We start from the raw sequence: 20,328 nt of genomic DNA, 5'->3' as shown, positions 1-20,328 counted from the left end.
ACAGTTTTTCAACTTGTGAACGCGACGCTTTATCAGAGACCTGATAGTTTTAACCCATTCTGACAAAGTGTCCAGTTCAACTTCTTCTCGCTTAGCCCATGCTCTGGCGTAGTCCTCAATGGAATCCATAATTATTTTGAAGTTATGGTTCCAATTGATGTGTTGGTAATTTAAACAAGTAATAGCTTTTCTAAAAGGCTAGCCGTCTCTTTGCTTATGGAATATCATGAAATTTGGGAATACAGTATTTTCACTTTGTAGATTAATTCATTCCGAATGCCTTGTTTAAATTGTAGCGGATTACAAAATGAAAAAAGTTAAAAATTGTAAAAATATTCAAGTTCAGTACTCCATGACCCAAGTTACAACAAAATATATAATTTTATTTACCAGTGTAAGTTATTTTATTTGGTGGCATGCAGTCCAATATTATGGTTATCTTTCTTGTTTAACATCTCACCCCTTATTTTAGTGATTATGTAATACGAAGAAGGCACTACCTTAAATGCCAGCTTTGATACCAACACTATTTCCTATATACTGATTGTTTGTTGGTTGCAAAAAGTCCAGTGGCAAATATTTCATGCATGTTCAGGACGAATGTCCTACATATAATTTTTGTCTAAAATAAAAAATAATAAAAAGTTCAGAGGGAAAATGCTTAGGGAATGATCATTGAATTTCAAAGGGCAGGAGGGAGTATGATATTTTTCTAGTCCAAATAATTATGACGTCTTGAAAGGCTATTATAATATTATTTTCTTTGACACGTCCCTGGAAGGCGTCAATGCAAAAATTTAAAATAGCCTTCCTAGAAGTCAAAAATATTTGGACCAGTATTTTTCTATTTTATTGATTTTGTATGATACATTGTCCGTTCAGTGTATGTTCACATGTTTTTGTTAATATGTTTTTGATTGCGTTTGCCATTTCAATTGATATTCTTTAGTGTGTCTTTCTATGTTGTGATGTTACACTATTGTTTAAAATAAGGTTGAAGTTTTGGTACCATTAAAACATTTAATCCCGCTGCATTTGTTTGCACCTGTCCTAAGCCAGGAATCGGTTGTTCATTGGTTGTCGTTTGTTGTTGTGGTTTATAAATATTTTACGTTTCTCATTTTTTTTTACAAAGATTAGACTGCTGGTTTTCCTTCTTGAATTGTTTTACACTAGTCATTTTTGGATGGAACCCTTTATAGCTTGCTGTTCGGTGTGAGCCACAGCTCCGTGTTGAAGGCCATACTTGGATCTATAACTGTTAACTGTTTACAAATTGTGACTTGGATTGAGAGTTGTTCTTATATCATTTTACAGTATATACTCACAGTAACTGAGATCACCAATGATTTTGAGTGGGGATCGTGTTGCTCAGTCTGTAGTTTTCTAGTATTGCTGTGTATTTTGTATACTGTTGTTTGTCTTTCGATTGTTGGTCCTTTTTTTGTTGCCATTGAGTTGTCAGTTTGACATCGATTTATGAGTTTGAATATCTCTTTGATATCTTCCATCTCTCTTTTACTGGAAGCTAGGTTAAAGTAAATAACGACTAAATCAAAGAAATTGTGTTCATCTTAACTTTCCATATATACATGTATACTGCCACTTTCGAGTGCCAACCTGAATAATTCACGGTTGGAAAAAGCCAAATAAAAAAATAATTCTGAACTCCAAGGAAAATTAAAACGGAAAATCCCATATCAAATGGGAAAACCAAAAAGCCCAAAACACATCTAACGAATGGATATCAACTGTCATATATTCCTGACTTTGTACAGACATTTCCTTATGTAAAAAAGTATGCATTAAACTTGGATTTACAGCTAGCTAAACCTCTTACTTCAAGTTATGACAGTCGCATAACATTACATTATATTAACCACAATGTCATTAATTACAATATTTATAAGACAAAGTTTTCATCTCAGTCGAAGTCACTGCCAATTTGAACATGTTATATTCTTGATAAGATTAAGCTGTGCCAGTGTTTGTTATTTACTTTTTTATACCATTTTTTAATTCGTTTTGCCCATCATTATCTATTCTTTGTAGAGTTAGCACCTCATTATTCTCTATTCCTTATTTGTTTTGGGCCATTTTTCTCTTTTCTGTTATGTTTTGTCCATTTTCTCTATTCTGTAAACCCTATCAACACCTTCTCTAATTCGTTCAAATTATAATTTGTACAGGGTTTTTGTACAATTTATAAGTTTTTTGACACATACCTTTTTGCACCAGGTTTAATTATCTTTTAATAATTTTTAATAATGTCTTGAATTTAAATTTATATACTTCAACTGCAACCCAACGATTAGGGCTTCTCCTCTTATTATCAAACTGGAAATAAGGATATTTGAATGGTTCAAATTAAAATTTTATTTTTCTCCTCATAACAAACATGCCAAAATTGTGTCCATAAAATTTGTATTTTCAAAATTCGTTTTGTAGAATCAAACATGAAATTTATAACTACTTGCACTTTTCAGAATATCAACAAAGTGTGATTTGTGGAGTGACAAGTGGAGATCAATATAAATAAACAGTAGCTTATAATAATATTGAACGATTTGGTAAAATCCGAAAAGTTGACATTAATATAGTCTAGCTATGAATGTTTATTTGTGAACGACAAATAATGGATACTTGAACGGAGCAAAATCCTGGTTTTGTTTTGACTCTCATTTTTAGATGATCATGGCATTCCAAAATGGATTTCTTAAAAGAAAAGTAGACCGGGAAATAAATGTAATTACATTAATATATTTTGAATATTCTACATGCACACATTTACACAAAATATGCAAATACACATTCATGTTCATTCGTCCTGAATACACCTTATCGCTATTTGTCCGCCATAACTGGATATCACACAGGTTCCCGTAAAATTTTGACGTCATAAAACAAAATATCTGACGCTACAATAGAAAAGTGATTGTTGTATGTGTCAAAAGTTCAAGCGGCCGGGTCAGCTGGGATTAGCGTTAATGTGTATATGCATGAAATATTTGCCACTGGACGTTAAGCAAACAACATCATTCATGAGTATTGATAATCTCTTTTGGGATTCTGTGACTTTCTGATTAGGTCTCTTAACTGACTGATCATGATGATGATGATGAATGTCTGCTTAACGTCTAGTCCAAATAATTACGATGTCTTGAAAGGCTCTTTTATTTTCTGCTTTGAAGTCACTGTAACCGAAGGCTTCAAAGCAAAAAATAAAATGGCTTCTCTCAACATGTTTCAAGATGTCATAATATTGATTGAACTACTCTTAAAACAGAAATTGGAAACATGTCTATAAAGATTTTGCTACATGTATACATTAATGGTTATTTAAGCCTCATTGGCTGTATGAAATGATCTCTCTTTTCAATCTGTCTCGCTTGTCCTCTGGGAGTGCAATACACAATTTATCAGACATAGTACATGTAATAAGGAGGTAACGTGTATGTTGAATTGTGTAATGCATTTTTGTTTAATTTGAGAGAGGAGTTGAATAGATTTTATAAAGTTTTTTAGAATCACAAATTAATATATCCACCACAATTATCAATCCTATACTTGAGGAAATGACTGTTCATTAAATATTTAACAATTAACCTTGGTTTGTTGTCTTCTTATAACTCAGAAGTGAAATGAAAATATGGTTATAATTGTTTAGATGTTTACAAGAGGGTCTCGAAGATTCCTTAATGTTTAGATATAAATACATCACCACACACATCATCATTTGATTTGAGCTTATTATTCTTGCTCTTTCTTTGTCTTTTAAACTTCTATGATTTTCTGTCTGTTTAAAATAAATATTGAAATAAGATGCATTTCTATAGTCATGATACAAGGTTCAAGGTTTGCTGTATTGGCCCCGAGACCCTTAGAGAATCTATACCAGTGCCAATACAGAAACAGCCAGTTCATAAATGATCCTTTATTTTTAAACTTTTTCAATATCATGAATATAGACTTGTTCTGAATGCTGTAATACATACATCAAATGTGAATGTAGGGCCAACAGATTCAATATGGGCTGGCAATGAATCCTGAATTACATGCACAGTATATGTTTACATGTAATTCTGGATTCATTGCCAGTCCGTATTGGAAATATTGGACCAGGCTGAAAAGCAAAATAGATCACATGATTTATATGACCAGGACGACATCACCAGTATGACACATGTCGTTTTGGTAGTTTAAGGGCTGTTTTAATTGTATTATTTAATAATACACGTACATTGTATTGTATTGTATGTACATCAATGTACTTGTATGTTGAAAATGAAAAATTACGATCTAGAAGACTTCTGAATCTTATTCAGTTATTTTAAAACCAGAGTTTAGTTTGATTAAACATAAATTATTTAATTTGCATTTGACAAACACAAGTTGGATCAGACATAAGTCAACTAAAAAATGTATATTGAGAGATTGGTATGTTGTATAGGCCCTTTTATAACCGTTGAAGACTACATTGTATATACTGACCTATAGCATGTACATGTTTAGGTTGTATTAATGTGTAGTTGGTATTCTTTTTAATTTCAGAATGTCAGTAGACAAACATTTGAGAGAAGTTTACAAGTTACTCCAGAGTTAATAGATAGACTGGGGTTAGAGAAAGAACTTGAGGTAAATATTATATGACCATATTTTCTTAAGGGTCAGACTTTTTTTTCTGTATTTTCTTTAAATGATACAGAAAATCTATGGAAAAACTCAAGATTGTGTTTCAGAAGGTTTGAAAGATTTTATCCTTTATATTCAATATAGGTAAGTACATCTACATTTGTACATTTTTTTTTTTTACATTGCTGAATATATAAGAAGATTTCTGAACATATTTGCTGAAGGATCTTTAAAAAGACAATGATCTCAGACATTTTCTTATTCATTTATTTATATTTCCAGGGCCACCATGGTTGTGTTAATTGTTTGGAATGGAACGAGAAAGGAACGTAAGTGCATTATCTTTTTATAAATATGCTTCGTCATGTAAAAAATTGCATTGTTTCATGAAAAATTAACTGTGATTTTAAAATTAAAAAAATATTTACAAATTATATAAATGTATTGGGTAAGTATCATTATAATGCGTTAATACCTTGCATTTTATTTATATGTCAAGAAGTGAAAGTAGTAACAACTTTCAACTTTATTTGATCCCTCAGACAACTATCCATACGTGTAACAATGTCCCTGTCTTATACCCCAAATTATATGTTAAGAATTAAAAAAGAAATTGTCTTATAGAGTTATACTCCAAATCTTTAGTAATACCTTCAATATTTACAGTAGATCAGTATTTTATAATCTGGTTAGCTAAGTTTTGTACTGGCTTTAACATATATTGCATGGTGCTTGAACAAATATGAAAATAAACAGATGTACTGGTATGTTTGCCAATAGGCTATCTGCCAATTCCCGTAATTGACCTTGTATTTAGAGATCCCTTTTTTAGTTGTCTCCTTTTTGAGGGACATTGATTTTTATTTACAATGGAGAGAAAGCAGAAAGAACAAATTTACCTGTGTGTGATGTGAATAATCTGTTAGGTTTTCAAATCTTTTAATTACATTTTAAAATTTGTTGTTAAACTAAATATTTTTGACGTCAGAAAATATTTTTCATGAAAAATTAGTTAAACCGATGATAAATCAATTTCAAATCATCATGCTTTGCATTTAGTAAAACCCAATTTTGTCCAGTACGGAACCAGTCTACGTTGACAAAGGGAAGTAATTTGTTTAAAAAGTGTGTAATAATAGAATCAAATCTGTAATTGGCAAATGGACTATTAGACAACTATCCACTAAAGATCAATGATTGAAGATATTGACTTGATATTTATTATATATTTAATTTGACACCATGACAAGTTATAGATGAAGTAAGAATTTTGTTCAAATTTTAAAAAGTTTTAACCGGTAGGGACTATGTATTGCCACTTAGTTATTATAAGAGGAATCTGCCATTATTGAAATAGTATTTTTGTACTTCAGGTTATTAGCCAGTGGTTCAGATGATGTGCAAATTATTATATGGGATCCATTTCATCATAAAAGTTTGACAACATTACGAACTAGACATGAAGGAAATATCTTCTCTGTTAAGGTAAACTTTTTTTTGATAACATTAAACGGGACAAATTCTAGACAGTGTTCTCCCCAGGCCGTTTTAGCGTCGCGGTACCGCGACGCTATATGTTTTTACCGTGATGCTATAATAATTACCGCGACGCTATAATTATTCCCGCGACGCTATAATTATTTTGAAGATGCTTTTTTACTTGTCCTCAATTTTGAAATTTCATCTATTATCGATTATGATCATAAACATTATATCACCTTTAATTGTAATCCCTTTAATTCGGACACTACATGCAATTAAGAGATTAAATAGCTAAGTGTTAATTGCCTTCAGGGTGATAACTGTTTGGATGCGAATATCCCAAGCTGACACTTAGGACATGACTAATACCACGGCACGTGTCTGCAATCACCAATTTCGAAATGGAAAAATGCAATCACAAAACAATTCGGAATCTACGTTTTGTATTACGAAATTTGCAAAGATTGGAACGATTTTTTTTTTTTTAATAAAAGGTCGTTTATTTGTGCAACTCTCCAAAAATTACTTTCTTTCTCTTCCGAGAGCGAGAATTTTGGTTTAGAGCTAAAATAAGTTTAATACTTCTTTCAAAAGTTATCATAATTGGCTTAAGTTTATGTTTAATCTATTTAATGCATTAAAAGCGTCTTATTCATTCACAATCTCTTGTCAAACAATGTTTATTCTCGGACTCATTTTCGTAAATTTTTCCACGGCCGCCATTGCACATTTTTGGGAAATCTACGGATCGGAACCGGACCAGATATGACAAAAATCCGCATTTTCACGATAATGACAACAGATCGAAAAAAATATACCAAGAGAAAAAACTACGCATTATCAGACTTAGTATTTGTTAGATAACTTTACATATCATTTTGATGTAAAGATAAGAATCAACTGGGACTAATTGATTGAGTGCCATGAAACAATGAATTTCATAAACAAAATTTTTTTTTTTTTATTAAAATTGATTTTTTTTTGCTACTTTTGCTACTTTATCTTTACTTAATATAATATAAATAGTTAATTTTGTGTACTAGATATTTAGTTTTGTATATATACAGCTTGCACTATAATGAACCATTCATTCATTTGACTTATTGTTGGGTAACTGAAACCACATATTTATTTTTATTTGGCACAAGAGGAAAAAAATAATTCTGTAACTATAAATGAATAAAGAAAACATAAACTGAAACAATTGTTTTTGTGGTTATAGTTTTATTGTATTCTTAGTTATGAATATATAACAATATAAACTAAAACATATAAAGGAAAAAGAGCATCGACGCGACGCGACAAATGACATTAAAAAAATAGTTATTTTTTTTTACGCAAAATGTGATGCTATCCAAAATTTCTGGGGAGAACACTGCTAGACCAGATGCACATTTTGACAAATAAAGTCTCTTTTGTGATTCTTAAAGAAAAAGTATTGAGAAATTTAAAATCTTTTAGAAATGTAAAGAGCTGATATATTGAAAAAGACAAAAAGTATAGCCAAATGGAGACAATTGCAAGGAATCAGAGCTAGGCATTTTGGAGAATTTTTTAAAAATTTTAAATGATTTGATAAGATTATAAAGTTTATTAATATACTGTTAAACCTATTAATTTTTTGTTGCATTTGATATTTTCAGTTTTGTGAAACTTCTGAGGACTTATAAAGCATCTCTTTTCATTTGATATAATATTGTATGTCTAAATATATTCAAGAGTATTTTTTAAATATAAAAAAAGAAGATGTGGTATGATTGCCAATGAGACAACTCTCCACAAGAGACCAAAATGACACAAAAAATTAACAGCTATAGGTCACAATTTACAAAAACATCTTAAAATCTAAATTCTTGAATGTAAATCTATTTTTTCAGTTTCTGCCAAATTCTAATGATTCCATACTTGTATCCGGTGCAGCTGATTGTAAAATCCATGTACATGATCTCAATCAAGAGGAGACGACTCACGACTTTGGTTGTCATAGCGGCAGAGTAAAACGTCTGGCTGTAGCTCCTAATGTGCCATTTATGTTCTGGAGTGCTGCTGAAGATGGCGCTATCATGTAAGTTATTAAGGGGAGATAATTCATTACATTAGTTGTCATAGCAACAGAGTAAAACATCTGGCTGTAGCTCCTAATGTGCCATTTATGTTTTGAAGTGCTGCTGAAGATGAAGCTATTATGTAAGTTATTAAGGGAGATAAATCATTACATTGGTTGTCAAAGGGGATGATTCAATTGTCTATCTGTAGCTGAAGATGGTGTTTTCATGTAATCATGTAATGACAACTCATGATTTTGATAACAATTAAATCATTTTATATATGACTGTAGTTCTATTCCATTATGCCATTATAATATGTATGATAAGACATGATTTGGTTTTCATTCCATTCAGAAAAGCTTAAGTAGATTTCCAAGACTCTTAATGATCTTTGAGATTTTGACATTTATGCTAACCTTTAAGTTAAACAGGGGATACATCTCATGATATTGGTTGTAATTAAGACAGAATAAAAGTCATAACTAGTTGTTTAGAATTGAAAAAAGTACTGCATATTGATGCCTTATGAAAATATGTTTTGTACAAATGTATACATTCTATATGATTTAATAAGTCAAAGTACCTTTATCTTTTGTAGGCAACATGACTTGCGAACACCCGAAACCAGTAAAACCAACCCCAAAAATGTCCTGATTAATCTGAATGCCCACATGGGTGGTAATGCTGAAGCCAAATGTATAGCCATAAACCCTGTCAGACCAGAACAGATAGCTGTAGGAGCTAATGATCCATATGTACGACTGTACGATCGTAGAAAATTAACTTGTAAAGCCATGAAAATGCCAGAGGAAACTAATGGAAGGTATGTCAGACATTTTGTTTTATTTTAGATTATTTTTTTTTTTTAAATAAAGGAAGATAAAACCCTACTGTAAATGAAGTATACATAAAGAAAGTGGAGGAACAAGCACATAATAACATATAATAAAAATGACAGAAATTGATGAGTACTAGTAAAATTTATACAGAATTGATCACCGTGTATCATCAGTACACCGGATATCGGTACTAAGCAAGCGGGCATGATCTATTTTGACCTTACACGGTAACGAAAATCTTTGTTTTGCTTGATCAATATTCAATGTACATTTCTCAACATTTGAAATTCCTGCTCCCAAATAATTTTTGCATCGATTTTTTCCTATTCTTAAAACAAATTTGATATTCTAATAAGAACAATTAACTTGTACAAGCGTAAATAGTTGTGAATGTCAACACCAACTTTCAATTTCGATACAGTTGTTGAGACATTTACATGTTTTATCTGAAAGAAACCTAATACAGGGCAAAAGTAATAAGTCACCAATCATAAACCTACCTGTGATTACTCATTCCTTGAAATATTTTGGGTAATAAACGAGTATAAAAATAATGTTTTTGTGTACGGTGTACAACAAAATAACTATGCACCGTACATAAGGATTTATGTGGTCAGCTAAACACCGTACACAACACTATTTTAGGGATAAAATATTGAAAAATAACATATGTATGAAAGATTTCAATGCCAATTATTGTAACAGCTATACTTATTTCACACACACATTGACCTTCTGTCAGAAAAGAGCTGCTGTGAATATAGAATTATATCGGATGAGACGAGGGCCAACTTCTTTGACAAGTATTTGCACATGCTTTTACAATGTTTTAGTAATCCCTCTTGTTTTGGGTAAATAATGAGACATCTCTAACCATCAACCTAAGACCAAGTCATTTCTTAAAATAGCAATTATGTTTAGATTGAAGTACACATTGATATTATGTGTACAAAACAAAGATTTTCGTTACCGTGTAAGATCATAATCGCTCACGCCCGCTTGGTTAGTACCTATATCCGCTATACGATGATACACAGTGCTGATTGTATAGTCATGACTCATGATGCTTCATAAATGATGACAGGATACAATGCCTGTTTTAATTGGCTGTCAGTTCATACTGACGTGTAAATGAATCCAATTTTCCACAAGTAAGTTGTTTCTTAACTTGCTATTATCATTTGCAGAAATATATTGCACTTTGTTATGATCAGTACAGTACAAACACGATATTCTAGGAATTTTCACAGTGAATGTTGTGGATGATTCACTTTATAGAAACACTAATTTTCATGGGGTTAAAATTTCTTTGTTTTGTCTCTTTGTAAGATTTCATGGGGATTTAATTTCGTGGTTTCCAGTAAATAGAAGTGATATTATATGAAGGTAAGACTTTCGTGGGGTCTTTAATTTCGTGGATATATTCTTTCCACGATTTAAACGAAATTAGATCCTCCACGAAAACTTCTGCTTTTACAGTATCTCTTTGTACATACAGTATAATCAGCTATTAAAGGCCCAACGATTAAAGGTAGATGACATTTCAATTTAGAAATCTAACTGCCTAATAATGATTATAAATTTGTAAGAAGTACATGCTGACCGATTAGAAGAAAGTTAAGAAGATTATATTTAAAATAAGACCAGTTATTCGGCAGTTAACACTTGTATTTTTGTATTTAAGAACTTTATGGGACAGTCCATCAAATTCAATACAGTATCATCCAGATGATTTTGCAATGCAGCAAGACTCTGTCCATTATTTTATAGCAGGTAATTAACTAAACTGTAGTACAAAGTGTATATGGTGGAGGATATGTGAATTAGTGAATATTTACAAAGTTTTTATTATAGCAACAGGAAAGGTTTCCTTAAAGTGAAAATTTGCCTTTGGAATTTTAAATTTTGATAGCATTAATTTATTTGTATGCATTCTTTCCTGAAAATCACAATAATCTAACATTTTTGTCTTATGTTCAACAATCAATGGTATATGCATTAGAAAATTAAAACATTTACATTAACACACAGATTTCAGACTTTCTGTATTTGTAATTATTATATTTCTAAATCAGGCCACCTTCCTCAAAAACAGAAAGACTACAAGAAAAGATACAGAACCTTAGCGTCTACCTATTTGACATTTAGTCCTGACGGAACTGAGCTGTTGGTCAATCTTGGCGGAGAACAGATCTATTTGTTTGATGTCAACTCACAGAGAAAAGCTGAGAAGTTTGATATATCAATGATTTTAGCTCAAAATGGAGTTGCTAAAGGTTTGTATATTTAGTAGGAATTTGGATGTCAGAATCTTTTTTGTCCCTCAATGGGATTTAAACTCATACCTTTGATACAATACAGCACCAATCACTTAGCCTTAAACCATACTACCACATCCACTATATAAAAATATAACTTCAATAGTCGTAGTGTTACCTTGTCATGGAAGGCCAATCTTAAGATCAACATAAGACATGTGTTTTAATCTTGTGAAGATGTAAATGATTATTTTATACACAATGTATTTTTGTCTAGCCTTTAACTTTTGTCGAAATAGTGAGACATAGCAAGCAGATATTCCGTTAGTGGCGTCCACAAATATTCACTCTGTGGTTAAATTTTTTGAAATTTTAATATCTTTCTTAAACCACCCAGAATTTCTACTACTTGGACAGAAGTTTGTTTATGATCACAAGATTATATCCAGAATAAATTTTGAAAAAAAATCCCGTTTTTTTGTATTTTACTTATAAATGGTTTCTGCCAGTTGACTCACTCTATGGTAAAGTTTTCAAAATTTAATAAATTTCTTTTAAAACTATCCTGTATTTCTACCAAACTTGGACAAAAGATTGTTTATGATCAAAAGATGGTATCCAGAAGTAAATTTTGTAAAAATAAAATCTGCTTTTTTTCTAAAATGAACTTACCGGTAGTTTTTCTGCCAGTTAAGATGATATTCACTCTGGGGTTAAAGTTTTTAAAATTTTAAAAACTTTCTTAAACTAGCCTGGATTTCTTCCAAACTTGAACAGAAGTTTTATTATCAAAAGCTAGTATCTAGAAGGAAATTTGAAAAAAACTATATTTCCTGTTTTTACGTATGTTACCTATATATGGACGTAGTTTTTCTTTCAGTTAACATTACATACAATCTGCAGTTAAAGTTCCTAAAACATTTATTAGCTTCATAAAGTAGGCGAGACACTGGGTTCTGTGGAACCATTAGTTTACACATTTTTATTTGTCAGCAATCTAACTCAACAATTTTTATATATCTGTATATTACATATATACAAGTCTAAATTTAAAACAACGCTAAAACCTATGATTGCATTGGTGAAAAAAACACAATTTTTATACATGTGCATGTAAAACAAATTTTGTTGTAGAAGGGTCTAAATACAGCACAATTGTTTTTTCTCCAAAAGGTGATAAAATATATTTTATAGCAAAAATGCATTTCAATAACAGCCAAATAACTGATGTTCTTAAACCCTGCTTATATATAATATGTAGTCATCTTTTTGTCAGATTTTGATTTTTCACATTTTGTTTGTATCTGTCTTTAGAAGCAGCTTGTACAAATGGATTTAGTCTACATAAAAATGGTACAACGAATGGGGTTGCTAATGGTGTACAGGCTGCTGCCGCTGCTGTGATGAAAGCAGAATTAGAAGTGGATGCAAAATATAGATCTGTTAAAAGGTAACAATTCAATTTACAGGAAAACATTAAAAAAAAATATAGATTCAGTTTTTACAAAAGTCTTTTTGATATTGAAATGTCAGATTAAATTATTTTGAAGTGAAATGTTGATATTTCTTTTTAAAAAATAAAAAAAATTTAAAACTTTTATATGAGTTTAATTACTGTGTAATGATTACTCTAAACCAACTTATTTTCACAAGTGATTTATTTTCATGAGCTTTGCAAGTTTGAAAATAACGTTAACAAAAATCGTTACAAATATGTAAAACTTTTCCTTATTCAAATACATTATGAAAATGTGGAAATCGGGGAACTTTGATGGCAGGGAAGGGAAGTGAGGTTGAAAGAGCTAAAAGAAAGATAAAGTATCCTGGGAAATAAGTTTGTTTACAGTATAAAAAATTGTATATTTTAAAGTGTAAGAATCACGGTTGGTTGCTTATAATATTTTTTTAAATATTTTTTTTAATCAGTGTTATAGACTTGAAGAAATGTTTTATTGATTTTAGGCACAAACTGGATAATAAAGGCTTACCACAGGGTGTGGAGTTACTAAAGAAGAAGGCAAACAGTTATTTTGAAAAAGAACATTATTCTAAGGCTATTTATTTATATAACCAAGCCATAGCTAGATCTTCTAATTCATCTGTGTTGTTTGGGAATAGGGCAGCAGCTTACATGAAAAGAAAATGGTAGGTTGCTTCTGTAATTACTTGATTTCAATGACACATAATGGTATTGAAGGGCCATTTGCATTTATTGTTTTATCCATTTGATGTTTTTTATTAGCAAAATCAGTATTCATGAGGTACGAGTTGTGTTTGGTCTCCATTATTAATTTCATTATTTTAAAATTAAAAGTGGTAAATGTTTAGGTATAAACAAGTGGGAAAGTGAAATAGACAAGTAAATTTGGGCTAAAAATGGTCTAAATATATTTATCTTTCACCAAAAGTTTCATATCTGCAAATTTTTTGGTTAGTTTAAGTAAACAAGGACATCAAAAGCTCTATTTTGTGTCAGAGTAGGTCTTCTATTACATACATTCTAAATTGGAAGGAGTAAATAGTGTATGACACCTTAATAAATACTTAATATATTTGAAGGACCACACAGTTTAAAATTCCAGTTTTCTTTGTCACATCTTTATTACATGTATGAGGTTTAGAATGTCAACTGGTATAGGGAATTCTCAAATCTTTCAATTTCATTGGTATTTTTTGTTTAAGAGTGGTAAATAGCCTCATTTGCAGATTAATACTCTCATAAAACTCACTTCTGACTAGTTGAAATTTTAACCTTTTAACCCTTTTAACCTTTAATATTTCAGGGATGGTGATTTATATGCAGCATTAAGAGATTGCCATAGTGCTTTACAATTAGACCCAAACCATTTAAAAGCTCATTTTCGATTGGCTAGATGTTTGTATGAGTTGTCATGGCCACAGGAAGCTTATGATTGTTTACAACAATTTAAAAATAAGTTTCCAGACTATGCAAAAAGTAACGCTTGTGAAGCATTAGACAAAGATATCAAAGCAGCCATTAGCTCTAACGCAGGTCAGTAATAAAGATTTTTGGAAGGTTTGGATAGGGTTTATAAAATGGACAAAAATGGACAAAAAAATAAGAAAAGTGGATAATGAGATGGTTAAATATAAAGAATAAAGAATAATGGATAAAAACAATTTGAATAATAGAGAAAAATGGCTTACGGTAGAAATTAAACAATTAAGGAATGAAAACTTTATATAACTCAATTATTTTTGTTCTCTGAATATAGACTTAGAGAAATGCTTTTTTGTCTTGTAAGAGAAAAAAAGGAAAGAAGCAGAAACATTTTTTTGTTATAAAAAAGGTTAAGAAGATACCTTAATAAAAATTATAAAAAAAACTATAAGTAGAAGAAAGGCAGAAAACTCCATTGCAAAAAGAAAAAGAGGAACAACATTCGACAAAATACTGCACAGACAACTAAAATTATTTATTGAATTCCATATGGTTAAAGAGTTTACAGTAACCGATAGTTGCTTAATACATACATCTTACACATTCTTTGACTCTGGGTGGATAATTAATTTATGCCAAATCATTTATAGCACATCATTCTGCATATTTTTTATTTGTAACAATAGATGAGAAAGACCCAGATAATGCTGTAGATCCACAAGCTGCTATGAGAAAGAAGTCCTTCCCAATATCTGACCAGGAGAAGTTATGGCGGGAAGCAGCCTTTGACCATGAGTCCAGGTTCTGTGGGCATTGCAATACAACTACAGATATAAAAGAGGCCAACTATTTTGGAAGGTAAAGTTTTGTTAAATTTACTTTAAGAGCGACATGCTTGCAGTAATTTAAGTAGATACTGTCAAGTCTAGTAAGTCTTAACATTTTGTTGTAAAATGAAGGACTTATTAGATCAAGATTGGAATTATTAGCCAGCATTGTTATTATTAAAGGAATTGAGCAAAGAACTTATAACTTCTAGAGAAAACAAAACCACTCTTAGTTATCTCTTTATACTGCAGAAGAAAACATTCAAACGTTGTTATAAATATATACATGTATATATTTTATGGAAGTTCTGTATACCTGTTAGATACAAATTAAACACAGTTACTGCAAATTTAGATTTAGAAATTTCTTATTATTGTGAAATTTTTGGTAATGAAAGTTTTTGCCTCAGCATTTTTTGAAATTGTAATAAAAGATGTCACTTTTTTGTCAGTTGTTATAAAATTGCAATTAAAAAAAAAAAAAAACCAAACACAAATAGAATGATAATTTTCAAAATTTACAGCACATTGTGTTATTTTTTTTTTTTGCAGCAATGGTCAGTATATAGTAGCAGGATCTGACGATGGTTCTTTCTTTATATGGGAGAAGAATACTACAAATATTGTAAGGGTATTAAAGGGAGACGACTCTATAGTAAATTGTCTACAGCCACATCCAAGTCATTGTTTGTTAGCCACCAGTGGAATAGACCCAGTGGTACGATTGTGGAGTCCTTTAGCAGAGGTATGTATTCATTTGGGGATGATTGACAGATTGATTGGCTAGTGTTCAATGTCTTGTTGCATATATTTCATGCATTATACAGCTGATAATGCAGTATTGGCTTTGCTCATTTTTGAAGGCCGTACCTATAGTTGTTAATTTCTGTGTCATTTTGGACTCTTGTTGAAAGTTGTCTCATTGGCAATCTTACCACATCTTCTTTTTTATATTATATAGAAAAATGACTTGTTAGATACATTTCCATAGATCTTGCTTGCTTCTGAAAGGATCGTGATTAAATTGTCCATGTAAAAAAGTCTGACTGTCAGGACCATGAGTTTTACTATTGATTCCTTTATTTTTTGTGGGTATCATTTTATGTGGATTGAGGGTAAAGTTATATTTTCTTCAATATTTGATTCATGGTATTTGCCAAAATCTACATACAGAAAATCAGTATTTCATTTATTTTATTATTGAATTACGTAGTTCACTTTTAGCTTTACCCACAAAATCCAAATTGATATCTCAGAATGATAACAAATTCATAGTAGACTTTGATTGTATTTGTTTCTGTAAAGTTAGCTTTTTCAATGTTATATTAAGGCATTATATATATAATTATCTTCCTTCAAATTTATCCAGATTTTTTTAATATACTAGTATCCATAAAACTTCTGAATTTTCAGGATAAGAAAATAAGTAATATTTCTGGATTCTACTTTAGACTGCACTTGGTTCAGTTTTGATGCAAAAAATAAAAGGATAATTTTTTTTTATTATGCTAATTTAGATCTCCTTCTCTATTTTTCTATTTGATGGGCCAGGATTGGGTTTACAGAATAGAGAATAAATGGCAAAATATAAATGATAGAATGGGATAAAATTAAAGAACAGAAAAAAATAGACAAAAAAGATAGAGAATAGAGAATGACCATGATAAAGGGGTATCAAAATAGAAGGAATAGTGAATAACTTTTTTTTATTTAATTTTAATTCTATAATACTTGAAAAGACTACTCTGTGAAAATTCTAAATTGAAAACTGATGAAATTTTTATCTTTCAGGATGGTTCAAAGAATGAAAGAGAAATAGATAACTCAGATGATGCAGCATTAGCCAATCAAAAGAGAATGAATGCTGACCCCTTAGAGGTCATGCTTATGAACATGGGATACCGGATCACTGGAGTGTTTGATGTAGATGAAGAAGAAGAACAGAGGGGTGACCAAGGGGTTAATTGTCGACCCAGTTGAGTTGCCTTGATTTATAGATTAATAATTTAAGACAGTTTATTAAGTTTAAAACTTGTTTTTGTATATGAATTGTTATTGTGATGTTGTTAAACCAGATTATGATACATAATTATTTGAATGGCTGTATAACAGTATTTTGTTCCCCTGTGTAAGGGCCTCATTGCTTGATAGATTTTTGTTATCTCCCTTTGCTTATTTTAATGTATGACAAGTCTGGATCATACATATGTTTTGAAGTAAAAATTGAAGAGGTCATTGATCCATGCTTTCTTTTGATTTGAATAGAAGAAAGAAAATCAAAATGTATACATAGTTAGGTATTGTTTTAATTCTTAATGGATTTTGTATTTTTGATTATAAATCATAATGAATTCAAAAATATGTGAAGGAAATAAACACTGTTATTTTAATTCTTTTTGAAAACAAATTTGTGAAAATGTAAACAATTTGTATTTTCATGTAATATTTGTATTCTTAAAATATTCTTCTATATATCAATTTAAATAATTCTTACTAAAATTTGCTCAAAATCTCTCTGTTTTGTGTATCTTTGTAAAATGATATACTCGCTTGGAATGATATGTGTTAGATATAAGATATTTTTGTCGGAGGGAAGTAATAAAATCATTTGTTTCTGCTTTCAAGCTTACATAAAAAAAAAAATTAAATGATCTAGACAAAAGCTCAAAAGAAAATATAACTGTTTATAATCATGAATTTTTTTAACAGTTAACGCTAATGACCTGAAACCCTTTCCTAAAAAATTTATCCCTTATATCAATGTAAAATATTTCATAAATTTCATAGATTTTCAATTTCGGATTTTCTCCTTTTATCCCAAAATTCCTATTGTAACCTCTAATTAATTTTAACAGTATGCTCAAGTTTGATGTATTTGCTTGAAGCATTTTTTTTAAGGTATCCTGTATTAAAAGATGCTCAATGTTAAGAAATGAAAAAATCAATTCGAATATCAATTTATATGTTTAAAGATATATATATATATTACGGATTACAAATATGTCGAGGTTTGTGATTGGATAACAACCCAGAGATGTCAGTATATATTCAGGAAACTGCCGGGGTAAATACGACGTTTTAATCCCCAATTGGAACCTCAAAAACATCATCATAACACCGGTTACTATGTGACATAGTCAAAAGCTATCAGACTGTCAGAGGCTCACAGAGGGAAAATAATGACGTGCTTCAGTCAATAATTCATTTTTGATACAAAATCATGCAATTTACACTTTTAATACTTAAATTTAATGTCAAAAGTGTTATTATAAATTATTACATACACGATAAAATTATGTTCACATCAAATTAGAAAATCCTTCACGTATGCCGAACATATCAGGTTGGGTTTTTCAATATATATGTGTTGTCAACAAATACCTGCACTGGAAAATAACATTAAGTCAGGGGTAATCCGTAATATATGTGTAATTCAGGTCTCAGAAAGGGTATATACTGTGACATTCCCGGCTTAGGGCTTATATCCCCTTCGCCTTCGGCTCAGGGGATATAAACTCTAAGCCGGGAATGTCACAGTATATACCCTGTCTTAAGACCTGAATAACATATAATATCATTACTTATTTCATATCCTTTACACAACCAGTTGATTAATATATATTTGATAACTAATAATTTGATAAATTTTTCTCGATTTTGTCATTTGTCAGTTTTCAATTATGATATCAAATTGTCTTACAATTCTCTTGTTTTGGCTATTTAGATGTCATCAAAAACCTGATGCACGTTTTGAGCATATGCAATGGCAGTTCTTCATCCATTTTATTAATAAAAAAAATCATTGCTTTTAAGCATGACAGGAAGTGTGTTTATAAATTGTTTATAAAGTACAGTGATTGTAAATTCAGAACATATTGATTATATTCATTATTACAATAATTACTTACCAATGGACAAAACTGGAGGCAAATCAAATTTTTCTCAGTTAATGCTTCATAAAATTTGAAAATGTGAAATTGAAATAATGTACTAATATTTCTGTTATATTTTTTTAAATCCGAAAATGGTATCAAATATTATTGAGGATTGTGCATTAGTTATTTTATTTCATAATGAAGTCATATTATTTTTTTCAATTTGTTTGAGCTTCTAGTTTTTAAGAAAAAGGGTATAAAAACAAGGAGAATGCATTATTAACCATAACTTGTAAATAAATAAATTTATGTGAAGTTTTAGTAATTATACTACTTCTCTTGAAGTCGTAGACAGTCTGTTTTTTTTTATTACCGGTATACAAATAAAGAAAAGAATGGAAGAAATCATTTTAAAAAAATATTAACTTTTTCACCTTTTGGCTAATTCTAATTGGACCATTAAGTCATTATTGTATTGCATTGTATTCAGTACACATTTCTTATTTGTTACTTTGAAATTTAACTGAAACTTTATCAAAATATCTTTGCCTCTTATGAAATGTTATGAAAGAAAAATTGCAATTTTGGTTTGGACTTTTAGAAACAATTATAGTCACAAAGGGACAAAACAAAATATATCTTGTGCTAATACCCTTAACTTCCTTCTGTATATCCTGTGTGTTATATATCAAGGGTTTGATAACTATATAATGTTTTCAATATATAAGGGAACTTATGATGATTGACTTGGCAAAATTATAAAGCAAGATTAAACTTGTATGAAGTAAATACTCCCTATTGTATACTTCTATAAACCTCTATGAAATGTGTTTGATTGAGTGATAGACATCTCTGGCAATTACAATGTCATGGATTAATTATGAATAGTATTAGGTATGTGATCATGTTTTATTCAGTTGTTTTATTTTGTACCAGGAAGGTATAATTTCAACATATTGTTTTAATTGCCATGCTTGCATATTATTTGTAACAAAAAGCTTTGATTAAAAGCTACAAATTAAAAATGATTATGTGTAGTTGCTTAAGAAATAATTTATGGAAGCCATAGATTTGTTTGATATTTACACACTGCCCAGACCATGTGTAAATTTACAATATTCTAAAAGGACAAATACAGTCATTGAAAAAAATGAAGAGTGGGTGGGTATGCTGTGTGTGTGGCTATTCTTTTTTACCGCCTGTTAGATAAACCTCAAACATTCTAAAAAATATGTAGCTTGCAGCAAATTTGTCGCAAATAACAGCTTGAAAAATATGTTTAATTCTTTTTATCTCTCAAAACCAACATTTGCCATTTGTAATTTACATGTTTTTCTCATAAGCTACCGTAAATCCTAAGGTGACGTTTAGTAACTAAGGAGCGGCCATGTTGACTTTCTGAAATCAGTAAATATGCAAATAATGCAATAGAATAGAAAGTAAAACTAACCCTACCTCAAAAAAT

At 30.2% G+C, this 20,328-nt stretch overlaps 1 protein-coding gene across 1 annotated transcript; it reads left to right on the top strand.

Annotated features, from left to right (window-relative positions):
• The first annotated feature begins 2,486 nt into the window (after positions 1-2,486).
• LOC143049795 (WD and tetratricopeptide repeats protein 1-like) lies at positions 2,487-19,946 on the top strand. The gene is made up of 14 exons (XM_076223530.1): positions 2,487-2,745; positions 4,552-4,635; positions 4,915-4,961; positions 6,006-6,117; positions 7,992-8,179; positions 8,761-8,985; positions 10,686-10,774; positions 11,077-11,277; positions 12,574-12,709; positions 13,222-13,404; positions 14,043-14,272; positions 14,848-15,019; positions 15,541-15,733; positions 16,780-19,946. Exons 1-14 carry the CDS (start codon positions 2,689-2,691, stop codon positions 16,966-16,968), a joined length of 2,106 nt encoding a protein of 701 aa, XP_076079645.1. The 5' UTR covers positions 2,487-2,688; the 3' UTR covers positions 16,969-19,946.
• The last annotated feature ends 382 nt before the right edge of the window (positions 19,947-20,328 follow it).

This window comes from Mytilus galloprovincialis, chromosome 10 (assembly GCF_965363235.1).
Source record: "Mytilus galloprovincialis chromosome 10, xbMytGall1.hap1.1, whole genome shotgun sequence".
Lineage (NCBI taxonomy): Eukaryota > Metazoa > Mollusca > Bivalvia > Mytilida > Mytilidae > Mytilus > Mytilus galloprovincialis.
This window is presented reverse-complemented; position numbering and strand designations above follow the sequence as displayed.